Here is a 12,389-nt window from a genome sequence, read left to right on the forward strand (position 1 = left end):
CAATTGCCGCATATAAGCAGCGTAACTGATAATGCATGTTGTTTTATTAAAGTAGTTGTAGATCAATGTTTAACCTTATGCAGGGTGGGGAGTGGATGATGGGGTGGCAGGATTTTTTCTTTTTATCTGACGTTACTGTGTCTATTTGTAAAGCATTTTGTGCTACAATGTTTTTTGTATGAAAGTGCTATATAAATGAAGTTTGTTTGATTGTATTTCTATGAATTTAATAAGAAAAGCACAGATGCAACACAGCGACTCTTCTGTGTGGATCTCCTTGACAGCCCAAACAAATATTTCTTTGAATTGTGTAACAAACTAGCTGAATCACGTGTAACCACAGTTCACAACCTCAGATCTGAGTGTCGATGTTCAGACACCAGATTCCAACGTATCTTTCAGTGAAGTGTCATGAAAGCTGATCTTATGGACTGTAGCTAAGAGATGTGCAAAGTTATGCTAAAGTGGCTGACCTTTGCCCTTCTTTTCATCAAAAACCCCCAGTGGATTGAAAAAAAAAAAAAAAAAGTTCACTTTTATAGTATTACTAAAGGCTACCACCATTTACAACTCACAACAAGGTCCTCTCTGTCATAATGTTACTGAACAGTGTCGACCTGTTTCTTTCCTAACTAATTGTTATTACCCTTCAGCTGAGGTTATATTGCTACAGAGGCATTGAGCTATATAATTAATGATGAGGTTATGATCATAACATGTAGAGGGGTTAAAATAGCTTTGTGTCTTTCCTGTTTTCCACACACTACCTCTGTAATAATCTGTCTCTCTGTATGAAAGTCTCTTAACATGAGTGTCTTTGCTCACCTGCTTCTCTGACCAAACTCATATTGATGAACATGTGCCAACCAAGGCCATAGCCATGGATAACTCAAAATTTTAAAACTCATTTCCAACTATATTGTATTATCCATCACAATACCACTATGAAGTATTCTATATGCAATAAAAAATGCTACTGTCCGCATGTATTGCGCATGCACGTACATGACTGACACTTTACTCAGTCTTCACGTGGACTGTCTGACAAATAAACATAATTAAGACATAAACTGCAGTTGAATAGGGCGTGTTCTGCTGAAGTGCAGCAACACCACTTGGACAAATCACAGAAGGAACTTACATTGTGATGCTAAAACCAGTGGTAATAATAATGGCAAATTGTTTAGTATAGCTCTTTGTGACAATGATTACATTCGTTATTGATTATTTCAAACAAAGGACATGGTTGCTTGTCATAAAAATAGCTTCTTTCTTTTTTTTTAAATTCATAATGTTAATCAACATACTGGGGATTGCATTTTTAGTATATTTGAATATCTGGGGGTATGTGTGTCCCACAATATATATTTCAACAACTGCCTTGCCTCCAACATAAGCCATTTACAGTGGCTCTACATCAAACTTCTAACACATTTCTTGATGTTGATTGAAGATATATTCTAATGCAGTTATTCAGTTATTTAAACCCCATTTGCATCTTCTGACAAAGAAAAGAGAAAACATTTTTTGAAACATTTATTTTGCCATTTCAGTAAAGAACACACACTGAAAGAGCAACTCAGACACAGTTGCCCCTCCCAAATACAATTACAAATGCTGAATCACAGCTTTTTGTTAGTTGGCTCTTATTTACAATCTTTCCAACCACAATTCTGGACTTCCTTGATCCAGTTAGTGAACTCTGAGATATCCGTGTAGACACTGGTGTGTCCTGAGTTGCCATTTTTGTTATAAGATGCAACACCAGCAGCCTTCCCGTCACACACTAGAGGACCGCCAAAATCACCCTGCGTGGAGGAGATATTTTTATTTTTTCATTCAAGATAATGAAATATGTTATGTTATATGTTATTTTATGTTATATTTTTTGGAGTATAAACCACATTTTCTAAAGGAATACCTCACAAAGTGCTTTTTTTGTAGTATATCCACTTGCACAGCTGGCATGAAGACCAGGCCATTTCTTCGTCTTGCAGATTTTCAGGTTATTGATGGACACATCCGTCACTTTTAGTTTCTGACTGAGAATACCACCATCTTTAGTGCAACCCCATCCAGCAACATGGCAGATTTTGTTTTCTGCTATCTTATTCTCACTCAGATTAATAGTTTCTTTAGAGATTCTTGTGTCCTCTTCCCCACCAACCTGGAAACACACAAAATCAGAGGGGAAGAAATAATAACCAGCAGTCAGCCTAAACAATAACCAAAATTGAAAGCTGATAAATCATTTAAATGTAGGCTATTGTTAACAGTGGTACAGTAAAATCACTGGCTCTGACAGTGGTGGCTTTAAATGATTGCATTTCTGTGATTCTTGTTCTTGTGATTCTTTTTCAGTGCTGTTTTTTTTAAAATCCTGCCTGGGAAACAACACTCAATAGATTTAAATGTATCAAAATAACCAAACCACCAATAGCAAATAATTTGACTGTAAAAATACAACATGTCATCTGGAACAACTGGGTTGAAAGAGTATATACTAACTTTGAGGAGCATGATGTCATAGCCTTTGTCAGAGCTCTCATATGATGGGTGTTTGCACTTTTTAACGATGTATTTCGATGTGCTTATAGCGCTTTTGAGGTCATGGGTGCCAAGAACCACCTCTACTCTTCCCTTCATATCCCTGCCAAAAACAAAAAAAAACAAACAATCAAACAAACAAAACCCCCACAGCAACAAATTATACATTTTCTTTAAAACAGTAGGTTTGTATAACTTTCATTGATTTTGTTTGAATTCTAATAAGATCAGATGAAATAATGAATACTAGAAGAAGAAATGTGACTCACTTCATACAGCGTGCAGCAGTGACCACAACGTCGTCATTGATGCGGAATCCTCCACATATATGTTGGCCGTCACTACGTATTGAGGCCATATACATCATGGAGTCCTTCGGTGCTTCTGTGCCATTTAAGATTGTGCTGCCAAATGCTGGAGACATGACTGTAAAATGAAAAAGAGTTCAAATTAGTTAAAATTCTATTTGCAGGCAGAAGAAAAGTAGTCAGATTGTGCAACTTACAGTTTCCAAGACAAGCCAGAGCAGTGAAGAGCAGAAACTTGTGCAGATGGTGCATCGTGGCGGTAGGATGTTTAATCCGTTATGTTTCGGCTCCAAGTCAACCCTTTTATACAGCAGAGTTTGATCTGTATAATTTGATATTGATCTGTCTTATCTTGACTTGCAGCCACACCCTTGGGCTGCATAACGTTTGCAGTGCACATATACCGTATGTTGCAGATATATTGACACAGGCTACATTTATACATCCTGGTTTCTATTTTCTAATTTGTATTTACTGCATTAAAAAAAGTGAGGCTGCTGCTTACTGAGCAGTCCTTTCTGTTTTGTCTTCTCTGGGTGGGCAAGATGTGGCATTTAGCTTCAACCAGAAGAAATAGAGGGAACAAAATGGGTTTTTTTGTTTTTTGTTTTTATAATTAAGGGTGACCTGTGGTGAGTTTGAGTCTTTGGATAGTGTGGGGTCCCCATCATCATCACCAGTGCCTTCTACAAATCTGTTCCTTATATTATGTCTGTGTACTTTGGCATGTGTACTCTCTTCTAAGACACCTTTTTATTATTTCTTTATAATACATTAATAAGAGCAATCTTTGGATTCTCCAGATGAAGCTTACATTCATTAACACCTAACACACTTCCTTGACAAAAAAATATTCTGATGCATTTTAAAAGTGATTTAATACGGAGCCCCTTAAGGGATATGGGCCATATACATCACGCAGTTCTGCAGGGCTCTTTTTCACACATATGACTTCCAGATACTGAAGACATGACAAGAAGATGAAAAGGAGTTTATATTAGTTAAAATTCTATTTGCAGGCAGTTATGTTTGGAGAAACGTGTTCACAGCAGCAGAGTTTGATCTCTGATATGATATTGATCTATTGACTTGCAGCAACATCGTATTGCTGCAAAATTTTTCAAAAGCATATGTGTGATGAGTATTTGTTCACAGAGGTTACAATTATTCATGATCTTTTATTTTCCAAAGTGTCAAAAAGATGCCATCACCTAGTGCAGCTCATGTCTAATGGGTGCCTTTGGCTTTGTGTGTAGGTATCTGATGTCAAGGGCCACTGACCAAGCGCCAGGTATTTGATGAGTTGGAAGTGAGACCAGGTTAAATATCCTTGTACTACTCATGGCACCAGTACTGTCCTAAAATGACACAAAGGGGTCTAACCAAGACTCTTCATATTCCTAATTTTTTGTGCACCGTGTCAATAAATCAATTTAATCACTCTTAGAATTAAGACTCCAGATTGAAACAACTGTGATGGACCAGACATTAGTTGCTATCACATTTATATAATAACAGACTCAAAATTACACACTTCAGAATCTTGAAATAATTCCTAACCTCCATACTACAATGAAAGTAAGCTGAAGCGCCACTTCAAAAGTGCAAGATTTTGCCAAAAATGTCTGAGGATGTTGTCGATCCAGGGAAGACACATTGATTAATTAAGATGTTTTGTGCATCTACAGTTTTTCTTCTTGTCAAAAGCAATGAATGCAATGCAAATTGTTCTTCTTCATAATGTGGGTGATTCACTGAACAGTAGGGCTGTTTCATTCTTAATCAATTATTAATCATTACCTATCAGCTGAGGTTAAAGAGACATTGAGCTATGTAATAGATTAAATAATGATTACGAATTTAAAGGGGTTGAAATATTTTTGTTTCTTTTCTTGTTTCCTGTATAAACACGCTGCTTTTGTATTGTTCTGCCTTTGTGTGTGTTGTAACATGAGTGTCCTTGCTGACCTTGTCTGCTGCTTTGTCCACTCAAGTTCAAATCATGTGACTCGAGTAAACGAGTGAAAAGAACAATAATAATATATTTTTGCTTTTTAAAAAGGTTGTTTAATATATCTTGAAGTATTCTTAAATTGATGTTTAATTACATAAATCAAAGATTGCTGAAAGTGGAAATGTAACTCACAAGTAGTCAGTGAGCAGCAGTGACCACGAGGTCTTCACTGATGAGGAATCCTCCACATACATGTTTTGTGTTGCTCTGCAGGGAGAGATTTCACTCCTGTGTGTTGCAAAAAAGGGCAAAATCAAAATTAGCTTAATATTCCATTAAATGCATGGAGAACAATAATCACGAAAAATCTGAACTTTGTGCTTTGCATGCATGATGGCCAGCAGGACAACTGACTTGTCCTTTTGTGATTGTAATGTCTTTTACTTTGACTTCTAACCACAACCATGGTGAGATGTATTTTTACAAGGTTGCAGTGTTTATCTTTGCATCGTCTTGTTAGTTTCTGATCTAATGCATTAGCCAGTTTAAGCAGATACATTATGTGATCAGTATGTGATGGGTTTTACACAAATAAATGTGTAACAAATAAAAAATAAATAAATACAAATGTTTATTTTAAATATTTAACAAGTTATACATGAACCCCACTCGCGTTAGAAAATATGACATTATATACATTTTTTTATTTAAAAAAAAAAGAAAACAATCTGCAAGCCTAAGAAAAAAATCAACATAAAACATCTAAAAGCCATAGAGTAAATATTTCAACACTGAAAATAAATAAATGCATAAATAAATACAGTATAAAATTACAAGCACACATATAGGATTGAATACAGCAAAATTTCCTCACAATGAAATATGTTCTTTATCTTAGCCTTACAAAGAGCATCTTCAATGTCACCACTTTCAACAAATTCCAAAATAAAATCTGTATCTATCAATACACTCAGAAGCTTTCTTTCTCACAATATAGGGAAGCTATCGAGAACCAAACATGTTTTTAAATCTTTCAACCACTGGCTTAGAGAGGGGCAACTCACTGTCTGGAAACAACAAGCACCGCCGTGGACTATAAGGTAGCCTATACTGTATTCTTTTCTCACTTTTTACCTTATTCATTCAATTCTGTATTTATGACACGTTCAGCCTCTTGATTTAGTTAAGTTTAGTTTACCTCACTGCTAATGAATCTTGCTTGGCTACATTGAGTGACTTTTGTTAGATCAGTTTAAGAAGTAAAAAACACAGATGCATTGAAAAGTTTTTGAGTATTGGAGGTGAAAAATGTCATTGTGGCCATTTGGCTCTTTTAGATTACCCCATTAGTCCCTTATTGATCTAGTTCTTTTTGCCACATTCATGATTTATTTTCTGCATCTATAAATGGTTTTTTTCAATTGTGGACCAAACTTAAATTGAGTCAGTTTGGTGAGTCACTAAAACTTTGTCTTTATCTAATGATTTTCAGCTGTCACCACTTGGCTGTTTCGGGTTTCAATGAAACGGCACACCCAAGCATTTCTTCTGAATTCTGCAACAAACCAGATGAACCACAGAAACCAGTTTCCTGCGCTAGTTTAATCACTTTGATCATGATTTCTCAGCAAGAGTTAAAAAAAGCATCATCACAAGTTTCAAAAATGTAAAAAGTTTAAATTAAACTGCAATAAATTGAAATCAGTATATTAAATAATTATATTTTTTAAAAATGCTGTCTATAAGTGAAACAAACTGACGGAGTTTGCCTTTAAAGGGGCCTATAGCTCACTTTTGCCCTGAGTCCCGCTGGTGGGTTAATACAGTCCTGACATTGTGCAAGAACATGTTTTGGAAAAACATGAAAAAAATACAAATATATTCCTTGTGTCCCTATTTGTGGATACATCTTGATCACATCATGTGAGCTTTTGTTGCATAATCTCACAAGTGAGGAACATGAATGCAACACCTCTTTAGTGTGGAAATACATGGCACAGCCCATTGAAACATTTCTTCGAAATCTGCAACTACATGAAACACATAACCACAGTTTCCATGTGGTTCAGGTTTGAGTTTTGCTCAAACCTGAACTGAATACAAATTATATTTCACAGATGTAAATGCAAGCTGTTGCTGTCTGGTAATATAACATCATCATACCCTGCAGAGAGGCCACTCTGAGCAGAGTTGCAACTCTCAATTTTGACCATTGGTCAATGTCACTCCATCAGTTTAGGTTATGTCTGATCCCTGCAGTGCATCACTATCCTCCACTAATCAAACAATCAAAGAGTTTGTCACCCTTCAGAGTGAGTCTGTTGAGTTGTGCTATGGGTAATTCTAACCTATTATTTATATTTTAGCAAGTGCAAATCCATCTTTTTGCTGTGTGTCTGTTAGAATTTGTCATAAAAGAAAAAAAAAATACAATTACTTTCTTATCATTTGAATTGTTGCCACATTGAAAGTAAATTGCTAATAAGTTGAAAGTGTCTCAGAGCCATCGGTGAAGTACCAAAAATTCACCAAAGGTATTGTTCAAAGATGATGAGTCCAAAAATAAAAAAAAAAATGCCTTAAAAATGCCTGTGTTGCTGTGTTGCTGTTCCTGTGTTGCTCTGAAATTGATTGCCTCATGGTTTCATCTGCATGCACTTCAGTAACAAACATACATTTACATCTCTTACCTTCTTCTATACCATCATCTTTGAGCAATTTCTTTTAATTTTATTTCCAAATCCATTCATATAAACTAGACAGGTCGGCTAGCTACATGTTACATTTTACAAAACAAAAGATGGCCAATATTCCCTTAGATATCATGCTGTACAGATAAGGAATGATAAATTACATGTTATCAAGTGCTTGTTGTCCTATTATAATCAAGTAAATTATAATTAAATTTCATTTATGGTGTCTATGGTACTATTTCATGATGTGTATATAAATCTTTTTTTTTCTTTTTCTCTTTGTCTTCATTGTGTTTCTTGTTTTTTTTATTGAAATAATGTTCATTGACTGGTTACTTTTTCTTTTCAGTGTGCTCATTGTCATTTAACTTTTGCTTTATTTTTTTGATACTGTATTTTTTTTAACCACAGTTATGTTTTTGTAGTTATCATTTGTTGTGTTCAAGTTGAGGGGGGATCTGATTGTATAAGCCTGTGGTTTCTTGACCGCTCCTGACACATTTCTCACTTTTGTTCGTCTGGATTTGTGTGCAAATATACTATTGAAAAAAGACTGCCCCAACTAGGCTATGTTTTTGCAACTCATGAAATATTCTACGTTTAGAGCAGTCTTTGAACTTCTCATGATCTATTTCTCTTCTGCCTATTGGTTGCCGAGGTGTCAGTCTTCTGTATCAGCCAATCATTGATGAGCAGTGTAATTCAACCCTGTTAGTGGGTGGGACTTAAAAGAACGCGTGAAGAAAACGAATGACAGCTGCTAGTCAAAACACTGCTTTAGTAAAGTTAATGTTTATTTAATCGGTTAAAAGCCTAACGCTTCATATTGTTATACAGCCCGGTAAAACCAGTTTAGTCAGCCTCGTGTGGAGCTGTTTTCTGTCATTTCTCTCATGTGATAAGTACGCCGTGGACTGATGCTAGCTATCGTTAGCTGCCGCCCTCACTCGCTAACTGGGATGTGTGTAGGTGCGTGGAAAACGTATTTTGCACCGAGTTTATGAATGACTGTGGTGTCTGAGGATTTCTGGATAATGCTGCTGCACAACCTTCTGCAGTAGAGACGCTCAGGAAAAGAGCCTGCCGCCCAAAAAGTGTTTCTCCACAGCGCTTATTGGACATCGCTGAAAAGAGGAAACGCCAAACAGCCTTCTGAGCTCCCAGTGACCAGTGAGTACTGACACAGCACTTTTTCTGTGCATGTATAAAGGGCTGCACAATATATCGTTTCTTAATTAAATCGTTATCGTACATACTGTGATATATACTGTGATATATTTTAGTCAGTAGAAAAAGAGTAATTTACGGTCGGCGATATGGCCCTAACATAATATCATGATATTATTTATGCACAAGATATTCTTGATGATATGACATAATATTAAAAAATATTTTTAATGTAAATTTTCGGAACATAGACATAGACATAGACTGCAATTGCAACAAAATAAGAAGGTATGCATGATAATATCGGCATGCTGTAGGTGTTCGCAGATATTGGCTTTAAAATTAAATATTGGAATCAACCAACACGAAGATTTCCGCTGATATCCCAAACTTATTTTGTTTTTTTTATTGACAGAGTGACAATGTACATCAATCCTAAGTTAAAGTTTTTTTTTTTGTTTTTTTTTTTTGCACAATGAATGAATATTAAATACACTGAAAAGTATTGTATTTCATTGCTGGTGGGCGATCATGGTAAGAGTATAAATAATATGATGTTAATTCCACTACAGAAGGGACTTCATGATGACTTAAATGATGTGGGGAGGAAAACCGATATATCTGTATTGGGTATCGGTTATTGGCCAAATTAGGTGTTTTCATGTCGGCATGTCAGATATCGACAAAAAATATCTTATTATATAATATATATAATATATTATATAAAAAAATTATATAAAATATTTTGCATCCCTAAAAAAATAAATAATAATTTTATGTGTCCACATAAGTTACATTAGTTTGTAATCAATAAAAGTTACTCAGAATTAGATTATTCAGATTCTGTATAAAATATAAATGGTGCAATAAAATATCTACACATTGACCACATACAAAAACATATGTGTATGCATATCTATATTGCAATTAAGTTTTCTCTTAGCTAAAGATCTAAACTGACAGACTGACTTAAACCTTTATGATAGTAATGATGTTAATACTTTGCAGTAGTAATAGTTTTATTTATAAAGCACGCTTTAAACAAAAGTCACAGTTTTTCAAAGTTTAGGAATTTACAAGGTCTAAACAGAACAATTTCAAGAGGTATAAAACCATTACATATTAAAAAGAATTAAATGTATAAAAAATAATAAAAGACTGCTGGCTCAGTTATTAAGAGCGGCTATTCTGTAAAGCTGCTTCAGAGCCCAGGAGCTAGTTAGATACAATACGAGTATGCTGTCACATTTAACAATGCCCTTGCTTGAGAGTCTTTCTGATCCAGGGAAGGTATTTTGATATATTTGTATAGACATTGGGTGCATTTGGGTAGTCACAGTTTTCCTTCATGTTGAAAGACACAACACCAACTGCCTTCTTGTCACACACCAGAGGACCACCAGAATCACCCTGTGAAATTAAAGAAACAACATTTATTTATTTCACTTCTAAGACTAGAAACCAAGTGACTTAAAAAAGAGAACAGAAAACATACCCGACAGAATCCTTTTTTTGTTCCATATCCACCTGCACAGATAATATTGGCAGGAAGATTGAAGCAAATACTGCACCATTCCTTCTTACAGACGTCCAGGTTAACAATAGGCACATCTGCCCTTTTCAGCACATCAACAGCTTCACCTCCAGTTTTTGTGAAACCCCATCCAGCCACGCTGCACTTTTTGTTATCTTGTAGCTTGATCTCATTTTTTGGAAGTTGAATCGGTTGTACTCTTTTGTTCAGTCGAGCTTTCTTAGACAGCTGGAGACCCAAAACATAACATTTTAAAACTAGCAAAGACAGATTTGTAGCATACTTTATATTCTCCTTCAGACCTCAAGATAAGAAGGAATTGCCAGAAAGTTGAGCTTCCCTGAATATTGACAATGATGTGTTGTTTCTGAATGTTTTGGAGAACTTAAACTGCATTAAACAAAACATAAAATAGATTTTACTGTAGAAATGCTTCAACTGAGATTGATCGGCTGAGTAAATACTGACTTACTTTAAGGAGCATGATGTCATCCCCTGTTCGGACATCTATGTAAGATGGATGCTTGCATGTCTTAACGCTGTATCTCATTGCGTAATTACCCATCTTCTTGAGATTGTGGGTGCCAACAACAACACTTGTAGGTTTCCTGAGTTAATGATCATAGAGATGTTGTCAGTATGATTTCTTTAGGGTTAACTTTGGTATTTTTCAACTCGGATGCCTATTTAGCATGTGTTTGTGTCTAAAGCCCATTTCAGACCAAAGATTTGCGACGAGATGAGTTGAAACATGAAACTACCTTTAATGCAACCGTCAGCAATGTTCTAAAAACCTGCCAGTTCACACCAATGCAACTGGAGGAGATGGTGTATCATCTCTAAATCAACAACTCTTTATGCTTCAGTTTCTAATTTCCAGCTTTTAATTCTTATTTTGTAGCTGTATATAATTTGTAGCTTCTTTAAATACCAGTGAGAATCGTGATAGTGAGGTACTTATTACAGTTTCATCTCTGTTAGCTGGTGATGAAATGAAATACACAGAATTACATGAACGTTAGACAGCTGGTATTCATAGTAAATTCACCAAAATAATTTCAATATCCAGCTTCAGGGGTGGGCAATGTGGCTGGAAAATAATATCACGATATTTGAATGTATTTTTGTGATACGATATTCTTGACAATATGACAAAAAAATTTTGATTAATTTCAAAAACATACAGTTGCAAAAAAATAAGTGTTACAATTGTCTGTGTAAACACACATGTAACTTGCTCTAAAATATTCAGTAAAAACTGAATAAAAATCCCTCATTTCTTCAATTTGTAAAGAACGATGTTCAGAGATGTCAGAGATTTGGATTTTGTATAAAATATCAATTTTAGCTATAAAATAGTATAGTCGATTATAAATCACATATCCAAATAGTTTTCTCCACCTGGACCTGTATGTGCTGCTATTTCTCCTTTACTCTTCTTGCTGCACACACACACCCCTGCATGTATTTTGACAGGCTGTCATGTTATGAGGACTGTCACACTAAAGCAGTTGTCAGTGGCAAAACAAACACTTTTAGTGGATATAAATTAGCAGTGCACAAGTCCTCTGAGTGGTCACGTTGCAGCCTGTTTCATTAATGCTGGCTGTAGAGGACAAATGGTGCCAATTTAGAAATAAGCTGTGAAATAAAAAAGTTGTTCCCCTTAGTCACTTTCAAAACATTTGAAAACAGGGTCCAAGTTGAAAAATACTGAAGTTGCCCTTTAAGTTGTGGCGACAAAATATACATTCAAAAAAGAAATGGATATAGGATAGGATATTTGTTATTATTTCTGTTCACATGAATCAAAGATTGCTGAAAGAGGAAATGTAACTCACGCATTAATACAGTGCGCAGCAGTGACCACAAAGTCTTCACTGATGAGGAATCCTCCACATACATGTTTTTCTTCGATGTTCTGCACCGAGGCCATGTACACCATTAAGTTCTCTGGGACCGTCGTACCATTTATGATTTGACTCCCAAGTGCTGACAAGATTAAAGGAAAAAGGGGATGAGTTAATGTAGTATTTAAATTTTAGAGACTAATTACTATATGTAGAAATCTTACTGTGAAGTCCAAAACATGATAGAAAATGAAAAAGCAGGAGCTTGTACAAAGAGTGCATCATGTCGGGAGCAAACTGAACCTGTTATTAACCCTTTTATATGGCAGTTTGCTC

The 12,389-nt window shown here is 35.4% G+C and overlaps 2 protein-coding genes across 2 annotated transcripts; both read right to left on the reverse strand.

The window, feature by feature from the left end:
* Nucleotides 1–1,523: 1,523 nt before the first annotated feature.
* LOC148189590 (granzyme-like protein 1) lies at nucleotides 1,524–3,208 on the reverse strand. The gene is made up of 5 exons (XM_088077883.1): nucleotides 3,053–3,208; nucleotides 2,817–2,973; nucleotides 2,509–2,650; nucleotides 1,922–2,167; nucleotides 1,524–1,808 (listed from the first exon to the last, which is right to left on the reverse strand). Exons 1-5 carry the CDS (start codon nucleotides 3,105–3,107, stop codon nucleotides 1,647–1,649), a joined length of 762 nt encoding a protein of 253 aa, XP_087934009.1. The 5' UTR covers nucleotides 3,108–3,208; the 3' UTR covers nucleotides 1,524–1,646.
* Nucleotides 3,209–9,640: 6,432 nt separating this feature from the next.
* On the reverse strand, nucleotides 9,641–12,389 carry LOC121941087 (granzyme B-like). The gene is made up of 5 exons (XM_042483806.2): nucleotides 12,278–12,389; nucleotides 12,045–12,195; nucleotides 10,676–10,811; nucleotides 10,165–10,431; nucleotides 9,641–10,079 (listed from the first exon to the last, which is right to left on the reverse strand). Exons 1-5 carry the CDS (start codon nucleotides 12,336–12,338, stop codon nucleotides 9,918–9,920), a joined length of 777 nt encoding a protein of 258 aa, XP_042339740.2. The 5' UTR covers nucleotides 12,339–12,389; the 3' UTR covers nucleotides 9,641–9,917.

The sequence above is a fragment of the Plectropomus leopardus genome, chromosome 5 (genome assembly GCF_026936395.1).
Source record: "Plectropomus leopardus strain MGB_pleo_1.0 chromosome 5, ASM2693639v1, whole genome shotgun sequence".
NCBI lineage: Eukaryota > Metazoa > Chordata > Actinopteri > Perciformes > Serranidae > Plectropomus > Plectropomus leopardus.